Raw genomic sequence first — 21,165 nt, 5'->3', positions numbered from 1 at the left:
CAGGCATATTCCATTTGAATCTCGCATTTATCCAAAGTGCAAGAGCAGTGAGTGTCTCGGTGATAACAGGAAGGGGTCCTGGGCTGGCCGTGGAGGGGAGAGGAGGAAGGGGATGTGGGGACTCTGGGGGCCGCAGCTGGTGGGCCGGGGACACCCGTGTCCCCTCCCCCTTCTGCCACTGGCCAAGCAGTGAGGAAAATTCCAGATGCGGAGAGACCCCAGCCGAGCGCAGAACCAATGGGTGAGATCGTGGTGGAGCTCAGCACAGCCGGTCCCGTCTGGTGCCCGAAGTGGGATAGCTCACAAGCAGGAATCCGCCGCAGCAGGATGCAGCCTGGCTCAGTTTAACGGAGCAAATGACAGGGCCTGGACAAGGGGCCGGGCCCTGAATCCTGCTGGTGCCTGCTTCCCTCCTCCCGCGGAAGCGAAGCCCAACTCGAACACGTAGGCCGGTTTCTGAGAAGCACCAGATGTGAAGTCAGATATAAGCAGACCCCTACTTTCATGTGCAATTTCCTTCTTAATCTTTTCCCGCAAATGCGCATCGAAGCTGAATGCGCACGAATTGTGGCTGGATCACCTCACCAGAGGGCTGTGCGTTCCCAAAGGAGCAGGAAAATACTACGAAATTCCTAATTATGCCTCTTCCCAGCCTTCTGCACCATGTCTCCGTCACCGTTCTGTGCGCTTTCTACACAATGGAACGGATCCGCTTCAATCCCCCGAGCACCCACGGCTCCGTGGATTTGTGGCTTTGAGCATGCCTCGTGAATTCCATTTCTGTGCCCGTTTTGCGTTAAGCTTGCAAGTGGCACGCTCTTTTCACTAAGACCAGCATCTCCTTTTTTCTGTTTCCCACTCAGCCTCATAAGTAAAATAAGAGCAAAGTATCTGTAGGCACCCTAGCTGCACGCATGCGCACACACGCAGGTGTGCATGCACAGGCCCACGCACGCGCACACACGCAGTGCACACGTGCGCACACGCGCCCCCTGGCGGAGCTGAGCTGCCCTGGCCAGGCTGCGTCTCCTGGCCAGTGGGATGCTCTTGGCCCTCAGACCCAGGTCGGAGTCTCCATCCCTGCAGCATGACAGGGTGGTGCTCAGGAGTCAGGAAAGCAGGAGTCAGCCTCACCTGGGAAGACAGGCCCTGGATCTAGAATTGGGAAAGTGTGCTTGAATGCCACAGAAGAAAAGACATAGACTCCTTTCTTCCCTTTCTGTGGCCAGAGCCAGGCAGACAGGACACTAAAAACTAGCGAGGGGGCTGCTCCCGAGAGCCCTTGGCCGCAGGGAGGAGAGAGGGAGGTGCTAGCTGGTGAGAGCCGGCTGGGGTCAGACATGTCCCCGCCAGAGCTTGTGGCCGTGGGGAGTGGGGTGGATGTGGGGCCTGCGGAAGCGCACAGGGAGAGACTCCGTCTCATCTGCCAGCCGTCGACCCCTGAAGACCAGAGATGGCCAATCCTGGCCTCTCTGGGCTGTGGGCCGTCCCAGGCTGTGTGGGCAGGGATGCAGGGATGATTGGCAAGAGTGTATCCGGGAGAAAATTACCGTGGTTGGGAAGCTTCTACGGAGGTGGGGGGAGACGGGGACAAGAAATGTGCTCCTGAGGAAAGGAGTGGGCAGAGCTGTGGAGGCAGGGAGGAGGCCCACATCCTGGTTGGGGAGGCTGGTGGGTAGTTGTTTCTTTTAACCTCACCCCAGGGGATTAAAGGCAGCAGTAGGGAAGAATGGGAACGAGCGATTCTTTGATGAATCTCGAGCGGCAAATCCCACTTCTCGCGCTGGGGCTGCTGCCCCCTCCACTGACCCTTCCGTCAGCCACAGGGGGCTGGGCTTCCGCTGAAGGAAAAAGAGAAAAATGTCAGTTATTATGTTTGGGGACACAGTCTAATCCTTCACTTTATTTCAGAGTGGTTTCCCCAAAGATCAGCCATAATGTCTGATTGAACTAGATTGACAAAATCTTAGCCACGATGAAGAAAATGTAAACCCAAAGCAGGCCCGACTCAGAATCTCCACCAACACTTGGATTTTGTTATGTTGCGTTCTATTTTATTTTTGCCAGGACAGAGCCCAAAGTCCAAGACAGTGGTGGGAGGAGTAGTGATAAAACCATCGTGGTAGCAATGAAATCTGTGTTCTTTTTTTTTCATAAAAGAATGTTCTAGAATTAATGCTGAATGATTAACAGCTTTTTGTCAGCAGCAAGTAGAATCTTAGTTTTTAAACGCCACCATCAATTTTAGAGAAGAGAGTGTTTTCTTGTTTGGCGGGGGGGGGGGGGGGGGGGACAAAACAAGAGGCACCCACGTGACCAATAGTTTGATCTGTTGAGAAAGGTTGTGCTTTCCAACCAGAAATGGAGTGCGCTTTGGTCTATGGTTTTGAATGAAGATATTACTCCCAGTATCTTTATCCATGGGGTTACTGGTGGAGACAGTTACTCCGGGTATAACATTTGACGGACTCTCAGTCAAGTTACAAACTACCCCCCCCCGCCCCGCCCCCTTAGCCAGTGCGGGCGGCTTTCTTGCTTGGAGATTGACGTGAGATCCGGTCGCACAGCACACCAGACTTCAGGGCGCGTTTTCAGAGGGGCTCCTCCGTTTTCGTGAAGCCTCGTACTTGTCCGAAGCTCAAGAGTCATAATGGTTAGCTATCCTTGTTCTTTTTTCCCTCCTTTTTGGAACGATTGCAGAGTGGGATCAAGGTTATGGTGCCCGCGTGTTAATGGTCATGAACAGGATTATCCCGGCCAGGAGGGCTCCCGTGAGTAACCTTAGGGGCAGCCTTGGCTCCTGGGAGGTGCCGCTCACGGGAACCCCTCCCTTTCTGCTAGCTCAAAATCAGCAGGATCCTCTTCTCTTAGATGATGAGACTCTTGGCCTCAGGGTGCCGCCGCAGTCAGCCGGCCAGCCCTCCGTGGACGGGGCCCTCCTGCCACCCCTAGAATTAGAGCCCGCCCAACAGAGGACACCATCAGGCTCCTCCACAATAGGGACAAACCTTACGTACAGATTTTGGTAAGAAATGGAAACAAAACTGCCCGCTCTGACCTGCTCCTTTGCCATGTGCTTTAGGAGCCTTCAGTCATCCCGTCTGGTAAATATTTTAAAACCAGTGTTCTTAAGAGTGTGTCAGAAGTGAGAAGTCAGTAACTTCGTGGTCTCTCCAGCGTCACGCCGGACTGGTTCCAGTGTTCACGGGACAGACCTCAACGTCTCCCACTTCCTTATTCAAATGAGTGCTGCTGTGTTTCTCCTGCCACCAGTTAGAGGCCTGAGTGGGCTGGTAATCGCTGGTTTTCAGGGGGAGGAGCTAGAGGTCAACCCCAGCCTTGGAAGCGACAAAAAGTACGCAGCGCAGTCATTAGGCATCAGCAGCAGGTTAGCAAAGTTCCAAAACCGCAGGAAAGAAAGGTTTTCTCAGGGACTGTTACAGGAGTCATGTCACACTTAAAAAAAAAAAAAAAAAAAACCTTTGTAGGACAAATCTTCACATTTAATATGGGAAGTTTTTTTTTCTCTATATTTTCCTCAAAAATAAAAGCTGCCTATTTTGTTAAAAGGTTATTTGGAGACAAAGCGAGTAATCAAGGCAGCTTGTGATGCAAATTTAGGTTATGGTGTTGTGATGCCTTTTGCATCCCCACACATGGACCTGTAGGGACTCCGAGTTGCAAATGGATTAGTCCTTCAGGTTTTTGCCCTGTTAATTGTTTCTGTGGTTTTTTAAACCCATCATACCTTTCTATTTTGTTCACTTCCCTCGCCCCAGGGTGTAGGACAGTGTGCCCCTCAGACCTGGTAGTTATTTGTTGAATCCATAAATATGGAGGTGTCTGCACACACACAGGCACACACTCCCTGAGTGTCTAGTCAAGGCCGCGCTCCTCCGAGTGCTGAGCTCCATCACCCGGGCTCCTGAATGGTTGCAGGGCTGCCCTCCATCAGCCCCTGGCTTCCTGTGGGTGGATTACCGACAGAACCCAACCCTTCAAAGTTCCGCCACGGGGTGAGCAGGGAGTCCTGGTCAGTAACCTCAAGCCCATTGACTGGAGCCATTGTTAGGGCCCAGGTGTGGCGGAAGGGAATGGAGTTTCTGAGGCTTGTAGGGACTCTTTTCAAGTGGCTGGGGTTTCCCTTTGAGCCACCTGACACCACAGTGCCATCACCGCTCCCCTGATGGCACTGCACCCGCCATCATGAAAGGCTTGGGAACCGTAAGGGGCCCTTTCATAATCAAGCTGCCTTTCCCGTTAGGAGAGCGTAGTGAAATTACATAGAACAAGAAGTTTCTCAAGTACTCACTCTTCTTGAATGTTGACGAGATATTATTTCTCTGACTTTGCAAATTAGCATTTGATTTCATTCGAGAACCACCATTGACTTCAAACATAACAAAATGCTACATGGGATGCCTGAGGGGAATTGGGATCATTTTTAAAGATTCAATTTATCATCTTTGTATGGTCATAATTTATTCTGCAAAGTGCTTAAAACTGTGAAGATATTTTCAGTGGGCATTTAAGTAATATTTAAAATCTCCAAGTCTTAAAGGCACAGCTCTAGAGTATACTGGGTTTTTGTTTCCTCTGGCTTTCAGAAAACCTTGACTCAAATTTATGTTCTTTGTGCTGCCATTTATGTCTTGAGACATTGTTTGTTGCATGCCCTTTTTACTGAGCACCTATTTTTGCTGGTTGGTGTCTACTGGCTACTAGGTACATTGAAGAAGTTAAAAAAACCAGATGGACACTGCCGCATAAGGGAAGCACCCAGAGACCAAGTCATGGTACTCAGAAAACAGCAGTAAGAAGGCCACGTTGAGAGGGAGCGGGAAGAGGGGCCGGGAGGTCATGGTGAAAGTCGTCTGGCCCTCGACCTGTTTCCAGCACTGTGGTTCATCTAGCTCTAGCTGTGGCATATCTCACAGTAAATATCCTAAGATCCTTCCTAACAGTTGCCATACGTTCCCCCCCTACATTTATAGTATTTTGGTATCAGGAATATGTGGTTTTCTGCGTTGAGAGTTCTTCATTTCAACTTCTTGGATGATGATTGTTTTAGAAAACGTGACCACCCTCTATGTAGGTTTTCAGGACTAAGAGTGGCCAGAAGTGTGCCAGCGGCCCCCCTACACTCCACCTAGGTTCTGCCTCTGTCCTGCACTTCATCTCTGCCCACAGCATCTTCCAGCGTTCCACTGATGTGTGCGAGTGCGTGTGAGTGTGTTCTCTGTGTGTGTCGGTTGGTGATATTTCTGCACTGGAGTGTAAGCCATCTAGGATGGGAACTGCACTTTGTGTGCTTGTGTCGTTACAACTCCAGAAGAGAGCCTGAGGCCGGCAAGCGCTCCTGCCTGTCCGTTTGCTCGGCTCCTGCCCGCCACCACACTGAGCACATGGCCAGAGCACTGTGTGGTGCTCTGTCCTCTTGGGTTGGGATGGGGTGTAAGAGGAGCGGGAGAGTCAGGGCCACTGGGCTGCACAGCAGGAAGGCGGAGTTGCTACTGACCAAGACAGAGAAAGACCAAGTTGGGGCCTGACGGACCAAGAGCGAGTGTTCAGGAGGGCTGTTTTGCTCATTTGACTTGTGAAGAAATCGAGACTAATGGAGACGAACTGGCCAGAGTCACAGAGCCAGTGGCCATTCTGCAGCTGTGCTGGTCCCTCTTCATGGAGCAGAGTGTGGCTGCCTCCCTGCCCTCGAAAGGCTTCCGCCTTAGGCCACTTGGTCTTGGCCATTCTGGGCCTCTCCAGGGAGCTGAAATGCAAATTGGCCAGCAGACACTATGCAAGCTCAAGGGCTTGGTGGTCTGGGTGACCTCACACACAGCTAGGGAGAGAAGCACGGGATTTCCAGAAGCGGCTCAGCAGCACACATCCAGGGCCCCAAAGATGTTTATTCTCTTGTACCCCCAGCTTGAAAACTGTCCTACGGTGATAATTCCAGATATGAAAACTGTATGCAGAAGTGTTGGTTTTGATCAAAAGTTTGAAGTCCATCCTAGGCAGTAGTGAAATAATTAAGCAAAGTAAGAGACACACTCTATTCTTTCTGACGTTTTTGTTTTTGGTTTTAAACCTGTAATTGACCCTGAGCAGTGGGATATGCCACAACCAGATGACCTCCTTTTCTAACCTGGATGTCTGTGTGTTGGGTTTTCTTAAAGCCGAGGACAACAGGACTCTATTTTTTTTTTTTCAAACCACATGATGTCAGCAGGTTAAGAACAGGAATGTGCCCTGAAGAAGCAGCCTCATTTTGGTGCGTTTCTGTACCTTGAACGGAACGCATGGCTGGAGCGTGTTCAGGACCCTGGACAGAGCCCGCCATGCCCTTGCCTGACATAAAAGCTAGAGTTTTCTTTCTGTCTCACACAGGGACGCTTTCTTATGTCCTAAAATGCAGGTGGCAGTTTGACTCCATGTGACTTTTAGTAGAAACCAATAAATTCCTAAAGAGGGGAAATTTACATCATCAAAGAGGGAGCGTCCACTTAATTAAGTTCTCTAATTGAGTTTTCCTCTGGACACGCTAGGTCCTCCCCGAGCCTGCTCAGCCGGGGGACCCTCCCACGGGAAACAGGATCTCTTTTGTTGTTGACTAGTCACGAACACCAAACTTGAGAAATGGTTGTGGCTGATTATGTGAAAAGAGAGAAGGCTGGAAAGAAACAGGAACCTCTTGAAATGATTTCATCTCTAACTAAGGGCCCCGAGCCTTTAACATTTCTCCAAGCGCGCTGGATTAATTTAAGCTTTGTGTCGCATTCAGCTCAGAATCAACCAGAGAACAATTTGATTTCTGACCCTCGAGTGTGAAATCCTGACTTGCATTCCCTAGTCTGCCCCTTCCCAGCGTGCACCCACATTGACTTCCTCGGGCTCTCAGCCTTGCTTGACCAACTCTGCCTTTCATCCCCTAAGATCAGATTATGGTGCTCAGTGGAAACCGGCCGTCCGGCATGAGAGAAAATGAAGAGACTGGAGAGGAAGGAGGCCGTGCAGCCTGCGGACGTGGACTGTGCTCCGAAGGATGAGGGGCAAACTGAGCCAGGTCCCTCAGGGAAGGATGGAACGTTCCAGGGCCTACCATTCACCTGAAGCACAGAGCCAAGTCCTGTCGGGCAGCTGGAGGCCTCGACCGGCCGATCACTCCCCCACCCCCACTCAGCTTGGAGGCCCAGGTCCAGTGAATGGTGACCTTAGCGTAGTGTGTGAGTGTCCCCAGGCCCACTTCTTGACCTCATTCTGATGTCAACCTTGGATCTTGCTAGACTATGAAGTTGGCCTTTTTTGTTTTCTCTCTTTGTCTGCTGGCATTTAACACAGTGACCATACCCCCCACACACACCTTTTTTTCCTTTTAATGGCTTCATTGAGATAAAACTCATATAACAATAGACTTCATTGGTTTAAAGTGTACAATTCAGGAGTTTCAGTGTTTGCACAGAGGTGCACAGTCATCTCAACGGCCCATCTTAGGACGTTTCCATCACCTAAAAAAAAAAAAAACAAAAAAAACCGTGTCCTAATTAGTGACCAGAATCTGTACTTATACATTTAAGGCTAAAACATATTTCAGCGAGTAAGGGCCGCACGTAAATGAAGGTCGCGTCCCCGGCTTCGGCTTTATTTACAGAACCGTGCTGGCGTGGCTGGACGGGCCCAGGGAGGACATGGTTCCCCATTTTCTCTCCATTCCGGCTCCTCCTATTGTATTCCTTTCCTCCCCACTTTGTAACTCCGTCTGACACCGCGGCGTCTCTTCCTTCCCCCCACACCTGTCATCTTCCTCGAACCCCCATCGTGTCCCCGCTGCCCCCTCTTCTGACACCGTGTACCTCTGTGGGAGCGCCGCGAGCGGCAAAGGGAGCCGGACAATATACCAGTCTCTGAAACATCTTCAGAGATTGGGATTCAAGTAAACCTCCTCCTGTTGAAAGCTCCCGTCAAAAGGACTGTGAGAAGGGGCGAGGTTTTGAACTTCACTTCACACTCACCTTTCAACAGAGGCCGGGATGTTGTGATTTCCTTGGATGGCAGAGGTGGCCTGTTCTTTATTTACCAGCCCGCACATCTCTCTGAGCTTCAGAAAGGACAGAGCCCTTCTTAAAGATCCAAATTAGCTTTATATTGTTGGCCTCGTCTCGAAGGAAATGTGTTTCAATTCACTGGCTCCTACATCCCCTCATCGTGAGTTTTTAGAAGGTCCCAGAGGCCCGCAACTGCTGCCCCTGCGCCCGACCCAGCGCCGACAAGTAGCCCTGTCTTTGATCATCTTGAATTCTTTTAATACCAAAAAAAATAAAATAAAAGGTTTTTAGGAATGCAGTGTACCCGACACTGCCAGATGAGTGAGTCAGGGTGTGTGTGAGAGCGAGAGAGAGAGAGAGTGCGAGCGAGAGAGAGTAGGACTGGCGTCCATCCACCTGCTCTCTTCCTTTCTCCTGTTGCCTTTGTTTTTATATAGATCCGTGTCCTTCTTTTGAATGTGCATTGTGAGGTTTTCGTGTCTCTCTTCAACACCTAGGAAAGTCGCAGCCAGCCAGCCCTTGGGACCACCAGCAGCACCTCTGAGTGTGGGTGGCTTCCTTCAACAACTTCTTGGTGTCCCCTCTACAAGCCAGGCCCACTAAGGCAGTGGTGGGAGGCGCTCCCTGCGGAGTCTGGGAACGGCCTGACCTCTGACCTCGCGGGGGACGTGTGTTGGGACAGCTGAGGGCAGCAGGCAGTAGCAGGGGCGCACCGCCCCTTTCCAGCGCTGGGCCGAGGGACACCGCCCCCGAGGCAGACGACACTGGGGGGCGGCGGGGCCTCGGCAAGCACGCGCACGAAGCCCCGTGTGTATGCGTATCAGCGGGGATATCAAAATCCTGCCTACACACACCTGGCAGGGACGGCCCTCGCGGAGGCGCGCTCCCCGCCACAGCTCATCAGAAACGGCCCCGCTAATGATCGGCTGGGCAGATAATCGGAGGAGAGTTAATTGTAAGGTTCGATATGGCATCTTGTCAGCAGAGATAAGTTGTCACGTTTTCCACTTGAGCTGAAACTAAATGATTGTAAAATAAGTTATGAGTGTCCTTGGGCCTGTCTGCCGGAATGATAGCTAAGAATACATTCCTGGCCATCCGTCTCCAGCAGGCTGCTGGATATTTATGCGAACGGAGTGTTATTTTATTCCCCTCCGGTCATGCTTGTCAGCTCTCCGAGTGAAAAGTGAGGCGCGTCTTTGACTCCTACTTCACGTCCCGGAGCCTGGAGAGACCGCAGATTGTTATCATTATTGCTCATATTATATATTTTTTGGGGTGTGCGTTGCACATTGATGCCCGATTGGGAAGAACTAATGGCTGGCACTGAGCGCGCAGGATGCCAGCAGACCGGCCCATCCCGGCCCCGCGCCACGCGTCCTGGGGACTCCAGGGCCCTCCGTCAAAGCCGGCTTGGATGTGGAGTAATGAGGCGCTCGCCGTTTTTAATTCGGCATGCCTGCCTTCTCTCTGCTTCGACCTGCCTGCACCTAGCTCCGTCACCGCCGTCCGCCGTCCTGGTGCCGAGTAATTGATACAAAATAAAAAGCAGTATTTGTATTCAGTCAGGAGGAGCGGATTGCGTTCCGTGGGCTGCGGCTGGAGCTCATTTACCGTGTCTGGGGCTGGGCTTTCCGGGCCTCTTCACTTTGAGGGATACCTTGTCAGGCGAGAGGAGTCGTCGGAAATGGAAAAGCACAGTATGGGAGCCTAGTACGTTTTGATTGCTCATATTTTAAACCAGAGGCACGTTAAACAACTCCTCTTGAAAGGGAGTTCTCAAGATCCGGAAGCCGGGGGCCTCCGTACGGCAGCTCGAAACCCACTTAACTAGAAACCGTCGCCTTCTCCGCATGGCCCACCCCCAGCCGCAAGAGCAGGCTGGCCCGCGGGAGTCCTGCCTTTCGCCATGGCCCCCCTGGCCCAGGGTCCTGCCCCGCCCAGACAGCTGTCCGTTGGCCGCCACGATCACCTCCCCTGTGCCGTGGTGTGGCCGCCTCGCAGGGTTGCCGCCTGTTCCTGGCACTCAGAGCCTCCTCCCGCTGGGGTTCACGCACCAGCAGCTGCCAGTCCTCACCCAGTGTCCTCCCCTGAGCTGTACCTGCTCCCACTGACCCTGGCCCAGAGCATCTGCTTCTTCCAGGCCATTTGTGTCCCCACCCCGCCTCAGCCCACCCACCAGAGACGCCCAGCCTCGAGGTGGCCACAGGGCCACTGCCAGTGCAATGAAATTCCCAGGGCCCCGGGCCACGGAGTGTCGGGGCATCGACACAGGCAGCGAGAAGAGAGCAGACAGAGATGGGAGACATCTAGAGAAGACGGCAGACAGAGGAACGTCACCACTCCAGCTTGTCAGCTCCATATCGGGGCAGTGGCTCTCTCGGTAAGACCCCGGCCCTGTGAGCAGCAGATCAGGTGACGGATGGGAAGTGACTGGTAGATCCGAGTGTGCTTCTCGAACGCCATTTATTCTTGTCCTCCATGTCGGCAGGAGAACATACCGATGTCTAATCCTGTTTTTCTGTTTTCAGTACAACAGCCCTGTGTCATCTTAGAAGCTCGCTCCCTCCCTCCCTCCGGTGGCCAGGTTAGGGCTTGTGTTTCCTGTTTTCCCCCCACCGCTCCCTGGAGCCTTCTCCTGACTGGGCGGTACTCCATCTCCCTGTCGCTCTCCACCTCGGAGTCCTGCTGGCCCAGGCAGGGGTCCTGAGTGACGTTTCTGTTCCTCACAGGGCCGGCCTGCCTGTGTGACCCAGGACGGCAGGCGTGCGGACGGCCCCTAACCTCACATCGGTCTGTGTGCCGGATGCTTGTGTTAGCACACAGTCCCCCAGCGCGGCTGACATGCTCCTCCCCTCTCTCCTTCTCCATCCGAGTAGCATGGCCCCCGAGAAACAGTCTTTCATGAAGGCATCAAGCAAGAAATTAGACAAGCATCCCTGTGCCCCTTAGAAATTGGCTCTGCGGGACGGGGGTTCCCCCTTTTCTCTGATGCACCTCAGGTGCCTGGACGGGGCCGGCTTATAAGTACTCGGTGCTCAGGAAGCATTTGTGGCCCGTGTGAGGCTTCTTTAGGGGAAGTCCTCTCCGTGTGAATAAATTTCATCCCGAGGGTTAGGTGCTCGCCTAAACACAGGTCCCGGACTGCCGGGCACTCGCACAGCCGGCTGGACACGAGCTCGCTGTGGTTTTAAAACAAAGTCACAAAGTCGCTCTCGCTTCTGGGTTACCTGCCAGGAAGTAGCACCATCCGCCTGGGTGAGCGCCTCCCGAAGAGGTCGTCAGGTCTCTATGAAACTAATTCCACGAATATGCACCGAACTCCCATTCCTCCCCGCCCCCCATCTGCTCCAGGCTGTGTCCTGCTGAAGAGGTTGAGCCCGGGCCCTTACGAAGGCTCACGTGCTCACCAGGACGGCGTCCGCCAACAGGGAGACGCACGTGTGGGTGGTGCGGTGTCCCCGCCTGGCACGTGAGGCCGGGGGGCCGTGGCCAGGATGGGGGAGGTCTCGCTAGGGGCCTCTCCCTGGACTTCAAGACCCACCCCTTCCTAGTTCCCCTGTAATCTGATGAAGGTGGGGGGGGGCGATGCGCTGTGGGGGTGCTCCTGAGGCCCACACGGTTCCTCCAGGGCCAGTCCACGGATGGGGCTGTGGCAGCAGTGGTGGGGCGAGCTGGACTGGAGCGGGGGTCGGCCATGGCCAGACACAAACAGCAGAGAGGGGCTCTGCTTTGAAGAGGATCAGAAATCAGGTGGTGGCTGGGCGAGGGCATGGGGTCATAGAGGGTTTTGTCAGAAACGGGAGACAATGCAAGATGACAGCACGTTTGATGCAGGCTGGAGAGGGTCGGGAAAGCTGGGAGCCAAGTCGCTCCAGGGGCAGGAGGGTGGGGGAGTCCTGCTCCCAGGGCAAGGGACGTCCCGGGGCCACTGGGGCCCAGGACAGGAAGGGCAGTGCTCACTTCTGATTGCTGCTTTGGGGGGATCTCTTTTTGTCTTCAGCAAAATGAAAAACAGCGTCTCTGTGGGGGATGGAGTGAAGTGTGGAGCGTTTAAGGAGAATGGAGAAGGTGTGCTTGCAGCCTCTTGCAGAGCAGGGAGTGGCTTGATTCAGTTTTCGGGTGGGTCCAAAGGCACGCCAGAGGTCTGGCCACCAGTGCAGCCCAGCCCAGCTTTGGGGTCATAAAGGTAGACAAGGCCAGTGGCATGAGGCTGTTCCCCCCCCCTCCCCCCCGCCAAGGGACCTGAGTACAGGCGCTGAGCAGGTGCGGGGCGGAAAATAATATTCACGTGGGACCAAGGGTCAGGAAGGGGGGAGGGAGGTCATCACCAGAATGACCCTTAGAGTGTGGGTCCTGGTGTGGGTGAGCTGGGGAGACAAAAATAAGACTCAGAGCAGCTGACTCCTGGTGACAGGTCTGGGTCAGAACCGTGAGGGCCGGAGGGAAGGAAAGAGCTTAGCGAGGGTGTGGCCAGGATGCCATAGTGGGGGGCACCTCGGCGGAGCTGGATGGCATCGCTCTACGTGGGAACAGGGTGAGCGGCTGCTGAGTGGTCTGGGAGCCAAGGGGTCATCGGGTCTGAGCAGAACCGTCCAGGGCATGGCGTCGGGGGCTGGGGCGGGAGGAAGAGGGGCCTGGACGCCGCACCTGTTGCCCGGTGCGGGCAGGGTTCCACTGCCGCCACCTGGGAGGGCTGTGCCCAGGGGAAACGAGTGTCCTGCGGAGTTCGCTCGTGTGAAGGAGCTGGCACACACCGCCCGTGGCTCCGGGACGAGTCTGAGGGCTATGAGGAACGGAAGAGCAGTTCTGATTCCGCGCATCCCTCACCATTGCCATCTGAGAGCAGATCCTTTTTGTGGCGCAAGCTGTCCTTTGTGTCGTGGCATGTTTTCCAGCATCTCTGGCTTCTACCTACTCGGTGCTGGGAGCGCCTCCACCTGTCTGTCTGTAACCGAAAGTATCTGCAGGCGTCCCTGGATGGCGCGGGGTGGGAGTTTCTGCTCAAGAGCCGCGGCTTAGTGGAAATACAGGAACCGCAGGTGGATAGGGGTGCCGGTGGTGAAGGCTGCTGCCGGCCCCTCGGGGGCAGGTGGGTGTCATGACCGGCACGCATTTCCTTCTCAGGACTGCCACATGGCTCCTTGCTTCAAGAGAGTCTAGAGCTTTCTCCCTGAATTACAGATATTCCGAGATGCCCAAAAACATGGGAATGAGATCACCGTGTCCCTGACAGTGAACTTCGGGAACAGTTTTCTGCATCTGGAATGGAAGGAGACCCCCAGAAACAGACCCATGTCATTGTGTTCCACAGGAAGGTGAATTATGACCAATACACCAGTGAGTTCAAGGTCATTCCCAAGTAGAATTCTAAATTATGTTGTGAGAGGGGCATCTGGGTGGTTCAAATGGGTGAACGTCAGACTCTTGAATTTGGCTCAGGTCGTGATCTCGAGGTTCCTGGCATCGAGCTCCGCCCTGGGCTTTGTGCTGACAGCACAGAGCCTGCTTGCGATTTTTCTCTCTCTCAAAATAAATAAAACATTAAAAATAAACAGATTGTTAGAGAAGTGCTTTGTATATATACAGAACAGGAAATGGTGATTTGATTAACAGAATAGTTCACTAAGGGAAAAAAATATTAAATAGATTCTCGTTTATTGTTTTAAAATTGTCAAAAAATATGTCTGCGTTGGGCACCCATGTATAGCGATGTATTTAACAAGAGTATTTGGAAATGAATCGGCAAGTCCAAGGACCTGTGAGCTGTGCTCCCAGGTGACCCGCTGAGCCTGGGTCCTTGTTCGGTGGCCTCTCCAGTGCTTCCAGTTTCTAGATCACTGCCTCTGAGTGCGGGGCTCTCTTTTGACCCCTTCACGGTTTACTGTCTTCTCTGTTGACTTGGGTGGATATACAAAGTTGTGTGCTCAAGACAGCCAGGAATAAATAGTCAAGGCAGTCGGGAAGGACAATGACACGCAGGGACCTTCCCCACCCTGCGAGGCACCAGGATGACCAGCCGTCGCATCCCAGACCACGTGCTGCTGCGGTACAGACAGACAGAAGCCGTGCCAGGAGAGCGCAGGGAGCGCAGAGACAGAGCCGCTGCACACGTGTGCTCTGTGACTGCTTGACTCGTGTGTGTATTCTGAGCATCTTATATGAAGTATTGGTGCACGCCTGAAAAAAGATCTGGAGGGGTGCCTGGGTGGCTCGAGTCCGTTGACAGTCCAACTCTTGGTCATGATCTCTCATGTTCGTGAGTTCGAGCCCCGTGTCAAGCTCTGTGCTGCCAGTGCAGAGCCTACTTGGAATTCTCTTTCTCTCTCTGCCCCTCCCTAGCACTCTCTCTCTTCAAAAAAATTAAAAAACAAATAAACTTTAAAAGAAAAAGGAAAGAACCAGTGGAGGACGAAAGGGGCCTGGGGATGCTTCTGTCATAATGGTGCAGCCTCTCCACGCTCTGCATCACATGGCAGGGGGAAATGGGCGTCTGTACCTGCCCTGGGGACGGGCGCACCATTTGGATGCAGATAACTGACAGACGTCCACGTGCAGAAAGCCCAGCTTCGGGTTCAGGGATGAGGAATGCTAGTTTGGGACAGAGCATCAAGCAACGGGTTGACGTGTGGGTTGGGACGCACAGTTGGGAGTGAAAATGGTGCGCTGAACTGGGCGGACGCCCAAGGGCCGGAGTAAAATACTAAGAGGGCAGTTGTCCCTGCCTGTTTCCTGTCTGCCTCCAGGAGGAGGGGTCAGCTCATCGAGGGTGGTGGGGACGGTCGCCGTGCCTGACACGGGGGAGGCTCTTGACCCTAAATGGTCAGAAAGTGAATGAAGATTTTGAAACCTGGGCAGAAAAAATTCATTCATTCATTTCTTACCTGTGTAACGGACAAAAATTAAGTCATTATAAGGTGTGAGTGTGGAGTACCATCCTAAGAGCATTCCTGCTCTAGGACCAAGTTAACTGCTCGTGTCCCAAGACCCCTTAGCACCAGGCAGACTGCACTCTCTGTGACTGCGTGCAACATGTTAATTAGAATAGCTTTTTCTTCTGGGATATTTAGTTTTCATCAGATATCCAGTGAGACCTAGTATTTTTAAAATATGTAGAAGAATTGCTGCTTTTGAAGATTAGTACTCTAGAAAAAAGCCTGGGAAAAGAAGGCCAAATGCCCGAAGGAAAGAGACACATTGGCTGCTCCCTCCAGGCCTGGGGATCGAGGACCCGACCGGACCAAGGGCAGGCCTGGTTAAATGCAGAGCAGAGGCGAGCTCGAGAGGCCATACCAGAAAGAAATGGCGCCTTTGTGAATAAGGACTCCTCTCCAGCCCCAGCCCTCTCAAGCCTGTGTCCCTCACCCAAAACAGACACAGGAGGGGACTCGGGCCTGCTTGCTCCTCCTTGGGCAAAGCTACCCAGGAGGTTTACCAGATGTCTGGCCTGGGAGGGCGGGAACTTGGTGTTGGTAGAGGGAGGTCTGTTTCAGGGGAGGGAAGGTCCCTGCGACACTCAGTTGTCACTCGTCCTGAGACTCCTTAAAACGGTTAACAGTGTTCTGGTGGGCCCTGTTCACCAGTCTCCAGGGCCGTGCCATCAGATGCTGCCAGGTTATCCTGTGGGAACTTTGGGGCGGCCCAGCCCCCGTGCAGCCCTGCTCCCTTTCATGATTCTTTACCACCTGCTGGTGTGTCTGGGGAAGGACTCTTTACCGTTTTTCTCAGTGATGGATCCCAAGCATCGACAAACACAGTAGGTGCTCAAAACGTTACTAGTGAAACAAATTAAATACCTTGCAATGAGCCCTCTGCCTCTTGAGCCCCAGGGGCGCTGAGTCATGAATTCCGCAGGCTTCGCGGGTGTTCGGGTGGCGCTTCTCCATCACTTTTTTGAAGCACTCTCTCATTCTGGTTGAATTACGTGTTCCTTCCCTGGTCTTTCAAGCCGGGCTGTGCTCTTCTCTGATGAAGAGGAAAACGGGCCTAATCCATTGAGTTCCACCTGTAGTGAATTATCACCTCTGTGCACTGGTTTTAAAATTGTATAAACAGCTTCAGCGAATCAAGAATTGCAGGTCCGCTATGGTGGGAGGGAGAAGGGGCGCCCCTTTCTTCACTGATAGTGAACGGGTGTTGCGGTCACGTTAATGTTGAGGATGGGCATTAAGAGCATCGGGAATCCTTCCGTCCCGAGGGCGCGCAGAGAGCCAGACTCACCCACGAGGACTCCTTCGTATGCGATCCTACACACCTCTAACTCACTTTTAATATATCAATGTAATTCTAGGAAGAGGAAAATAAACTAAGAAACAGCATGAGCTCCCCTTTTAGTTTTCCGGAACACCAGTCTGGCAGAATAGAGAACTTTAAATCCCCTGCGGCAGGCAGATGACGCAGAAGTCAAGGCCTGGTGTTGAATGGCAGGCAGGACGTGAGAGCAAGTGGCCCCATGAACGTTTAATACTGGGTGTTCCGGGCCTGCAGTCCGGGGATCTCACCTTAACGTGCTCCGCAATATGGGAGGAACGTTGCTTTCGTATTTTTGCAAAGTCTGCCTCCTTAAAAGTGTTAACTTCCGCGTTCTTTTTGCCTTTTCCGGTCCGGCGGCAGACACGGGGCTGGGCGACTCCGTGTGCTCCAGCCCCAGCGTGTCCAGCACCACCAGCCCCAAGCTCGACCCGCCCCCCTCCCCTCACGCCAACAGAAAGAAGCACCGAAGGAAGAAAAGTACCAGCAACTTCAAAGCCGACGGTCTCTCCGGCACCGCCGAAGGTAAGGTTCCCCTGGGACTGCAGGGCGAGAGCCTGCGTTTTGGAAAACTAATTTTTATTTCTCTAATTGGCGAAGCCACATACCCTGAGAACCACAAATGCACAGCAACGCACAGCAACGCATGTGCGGTCTTTGTGCAAGAGGGTACCATCCGGGCCCTTGGAAGCTTCTCCACACGGACCGATTCTCGGTTTTTCAACCTCATCGGTTGTCTTACTCTTCTGGGAGTTCTCTGGGAGAAGGTAATGCTGGTGTCCCTGGAACACGTCTGGTCAGGGTCTCGGTCTCGCCCTCCCTCCGCAGCCCAGGCGCCCACGTTTGCTCCAGCGGGGAGGTGTGCCATGTCACGCTAGTCCAGTAAAGATGGCTGCCTCCCCTATGCCAGGAGCCTTTTCCGGTACCGGCCGGGCTTCAATCTTCCGAGCCAGCCCCCACTTTCGGCCACATGCTGTGAATGCACGCTCCTTCTGTGAGTGTCTATCCACTCTTCATGTTTCGTGGGCTCAATTAATATTCCGGCCGGCGTGGTTTATCACAGGTTGATCCTCCTTTCACTCTATCGAGTCCTTCATTTTTATTCTCCGTGATGGCCAGATGTGACCTTTCTGAAGTGGCTCTTTCAGATGGATTCACATTCTGTTACTCCGGGGATACAGAGGGGTGGCACACGCGCACATACACACACCCACACCCATGTATCACATGATGAGAGGCAAGATGAATGCAGTTGTAAAACACAGGCTGAGGAAATACTTCGAAGGAAGATGAAGATTTCACAGCGTTGCTGTCTAACACGAATTGCTACTGGTGACACCACCCGCAGCAAAGCGCTCTGTTTCCGTCCAGGGCTGCACACACGCCAGAAATACTTTAGGAACCTCTGGTCGTTTTCTTTCTCCGTCTCTGCCGGGCTTTTTCTGAATCCTCTACCTGTTTGTTTGGAAGTATAGTTTGCAGCGTTTGAGAAAGTGGCTCGTTCCCTCCTAGTATCCGGCAATGAGCCTTTAGCCCAGAATGCATCCCTTGGCAAGGAAGGAACAGAGTTTATGGTGTGTGCCCAGAGTTTATTGTTTACGCGAGTCTGGGAGCCCAGGGGCCGTGGGGTTTCTTGCATAATGAGGAGTCGGATGTTCAGAGTGGCCTGTAACTTGCTCTCTGTGACGGCCAAGTGGGGAAGAGTCTGAAAGCCTTTCTTTACATGTCTTACCTCCCATAGCCTCCCTCCATAGGCTCCCTGCTAACAAATTCAGCCAATAAAAACCCGTTTTTCTCCTGTGACGACAAATGAGGATGATTCTGTCAGCAATCAGAGCATTCACCCAGAGGTTACTGACCTTCCCATTGGGAAGGATTCGGCCCAGACGCTGAGGGTTGCTGAGACTCTTTCAAACCCTTTAACAAAGGCCGCCCAGCTCTAGCCCCGTCCTACCTAGAGGCTTGGAGCAAAACCAGGAAGAAGCCTGACCTCCCTAGAGGGTGGGTGACGTGTGCCCCACGTACCCAAGGGCAGGGTAAGATTTGCTTGAGGGGAAGGCTTCCTGCCCAGGTCACAGAGAAACACCTTATTGGGCGTATCATGTTTCAAACTGATCGCTTCTTCCCAGAAGCGACACTGAGTAGGAACTGATATCAGGCCGACCTGTGTGTGCATCACACACACTTCACACTCGCTGAGCATCCTTCCTACTGACAGAGCGGAAGCCACGTGAGTAAGTCCAGCCTTGGAGCAAGCGAGTGGTCGCGTGTCTGATTGGACCTCACCCCAGCGTCCCAGCCAGCCAGCGGGGGATCGAAGGAAGTTTGAGGCGTGTCCATGAGCCTGCTGGACACCGAAGACACTTCCAGCCCATTTCCCGAGTTACCAGGCTTGTACCCTGTGCTCTGAGCAAGAGCGCATAGCAGGCTGAGACAGGTCCTCAACCCCAAAAACAACCATGGACCGTTTCATTAAAAGGCATTACTGCTGAGGTGATGCCACAGACAGAAAGACAGACTTCCGGGCACCACAGAACTTCCAAATGAGAAATCACAGCGCTATCGAGAGGGTAGATGATAAGTAACAGTTGACGTGTGTTCAAAACTCCAACATCAGTGATCAGAAGGGGAGCTGAGCCCTCACTTCCTAGTTAAGGGATTACTGTACCTGTAACACCAATGGCCGTTACATCTCTTCAGTAGGAAATAGGTAACAGATTCTCTATAAAAAGAAAATGTATCGTTTTTCCCTGGGAAAGGTTACGCACAAAACAGTGAATGAATCATTTTTGTGAGACACGCTATATTTCATTATTTCTAAGGTACATTTTCTTTTTTCCACATTGTAGCATCTCTCAGGTCATAATGCAGCCCACAGTTGAGGTCATTTTAGATTTAGTGACACGCAATATTTTTTTTAACAGTCTTAACAACTAGTAGCTCTTTTAAGTAAATGGTGTAGCCCATATAAATTAACCATCTGGTCTTAAAATTAAAGCAGCTGTATTTGTTTTATTTTTAGGAGATACTGTTTAATTTTAAGAAAATAATTCTATTTATTTTTCCTGCAAGACATTAAGACTCGTTACCTCCCCCTGTATTCTGTGGGGTCTGACCTCATGGTGACAGGTAGCCATTGTAGATGTAAAGAGTTCTCCAGAAGACGTTTGAGAAGTGCTGGAGTTGTGTGGATGGCTTTTGACATACCCCTTTGGAATGTCAATTCATTCCACTTTAGAGGATAAGAAAAATAAAACTCCATTGAAAGTCAGCTGCTCCGAGCCGGGTCCTGGAGGAAAACATGGTGCCCGGAAGCTGGATTCCTGAGGGGAGTTTACCATGGGACTGTCCACAGAGGCGGGGGCACGGTGTGAGAAGAGCAGTAGGGGTGGTGGACTCCAGGGGTCCCCACAGGGGCCCGTTATCAGGACCCAGAGAGGGAGAGAGCTGTCTGGAGAACGCCTCCAGTCAGGAGCAACGGCCGTCAAGAGAGGCCGTATCCAGCCTCGGTGAGGGGCCGGAGGGGCTCGGCCTCACCGCATTCCTCCCCCTTCTTTGACTAAACCCAACTGGAAGTCAAAGAGCGCCAGCCACACACAGGTCGGCCTCCAAGGCAGAGACAGAAAGAAGGTAGAGACGATGCAATAGAAGCCAAGTGGTCATGTCTCTTGCAGCGCCTCTGGGAAATCCCTGGGGAAGTCTGTGCCACTGTCCCTGGCACTGGCGCAGTAGACCGGAAGCCTCCTCAGGGCAGGGGCATGCGCCGTCCACCTCTGTGTCCCAGGGGTCTGTGCGGAGCCCCGCGAGGGGGTGGTTGGAGCTTCCCGAAGGCACCTCAGTACCCTTCCCCAGCCAGACGCAGGAAGGAGCCCCCCTCCCCCAGCCTTCCTAGACTCTCAGCCAAGCTCAAAGATCCTGGTGCCAGCTACTTCCTAACTCAGTGGCGTGTTTGTTCAGAAAGTATGAACTGAAAGTATATATTGTCAGTAATTATGCTGCCTCAGAAACCAGAGACACCCTGTCCACACGGGGGCTCTCGGTGCACCTAATGGAGATAAGGACCTCCTTCTAGCCGGATTCTTGCAGTATCAACATGGTCAGTTTTCCTAGTTCCCTTAGGCTGAGAAACAATGATTAAACTCTACAGTGGGTGGCAGAAGATGCTGTAACTGGGGCGCCTGGGGGGCTCAGTCGGTTGAGTGTCCGACATCGGCTCAGGTCATAATCTCAGGGCTCGTGAGTTCGAGCCCCGCGTCGGGCTCTGTGCTGACAGCTCAAAGCCTGGAACCTGCTTCGGATTCTGTGTCTCCCTCTCTCTCTCTGCCCCTCCCCCGCTCCTTCTCTTTCTCTCTCTCTCCCCCTCTCAGAAATAAATTAAAAAAAAAAAGATGTTGTAACCTGTGGAACCATCATTTGCATATATTTCTAACTTAAAATGAATGGGGGGAGTCTCCTAAGTTAAAGGAGCAGATACTGTGATCTTCAGAAGTATAAACATAAAACAATTCCTTCTCTGTATAAATACTGGTAGTTCCAACATCATAACTCGACCGTGTATGTATATGAATGACGTATATGATGAGCACTAGAGAAGATGTTTGGATGATCAAGCCAGTCACTGGGCTTATTATATAACTACCCGTGTCATTTTTTAAAAAATAGTTTATTGTCAAATTGGTTTCCATACAACACCCAGTGCTCTTCCCCACAAGTGCCCTCCTCCATCACCACCACCTCTTCCCCCCACCCCTTCCCCTTCAACCCTCAGTTCATTTTCAGTATTCAATAGTCTCTCAAGTTTTGTGTCCCTCTCTCTCTCCAACTCTCTTTCCCTCTTCCCTTCCCCCCGTCCTCCATTAGGTTTCTCCTGTTT

General features: G+C 52.6%; 1 protein-coding gene across 2 annotated transcripts in view; it reads left to right on the top strand.

Annotated features, from left to right (window-relative positions):
• The window catches only part of AGAP1 (ArfGAP with GTPase domain, ankyrin repeat and PH domain 1), a 306,663-nt gene that overhangs the window by 171,245 nt on the left and 114,253 nt on the right, over positions 1–21,165 (top strand). For both annotated transcript variants that reach the window (XM_029933558.1, XM_029933559.1), the window contains one exon: positions 16,656–16,817. In XM_029933558.1, coding sequence (XP_029789418.1) covers positions 16,656–16,817 — 162 coding nt within the window. The remainder of the gene's footprint in view (positions 1–16,655; positions 16,818–21,165) is intronic.

The sequence above is a fragment of the Suricata suricatta genome, chromosome 3 (assembly GCF_006229205.1).
Source record: "Suricata suricatta isolate VVHF042 chromosome 3, meerkat_22Aug2017_6uvM2_HiC, whole genome shotgun sequence".
Classification (NCBI taxonomy): Eukaryota; Metazoa; Chordata; class Mammalia; order Carnivora; family Herpestidae; genus Suricata; species Suricata suricatta.
This window is presented reverse-complemented; position numbering and strand designations above follow the sequence as displayed.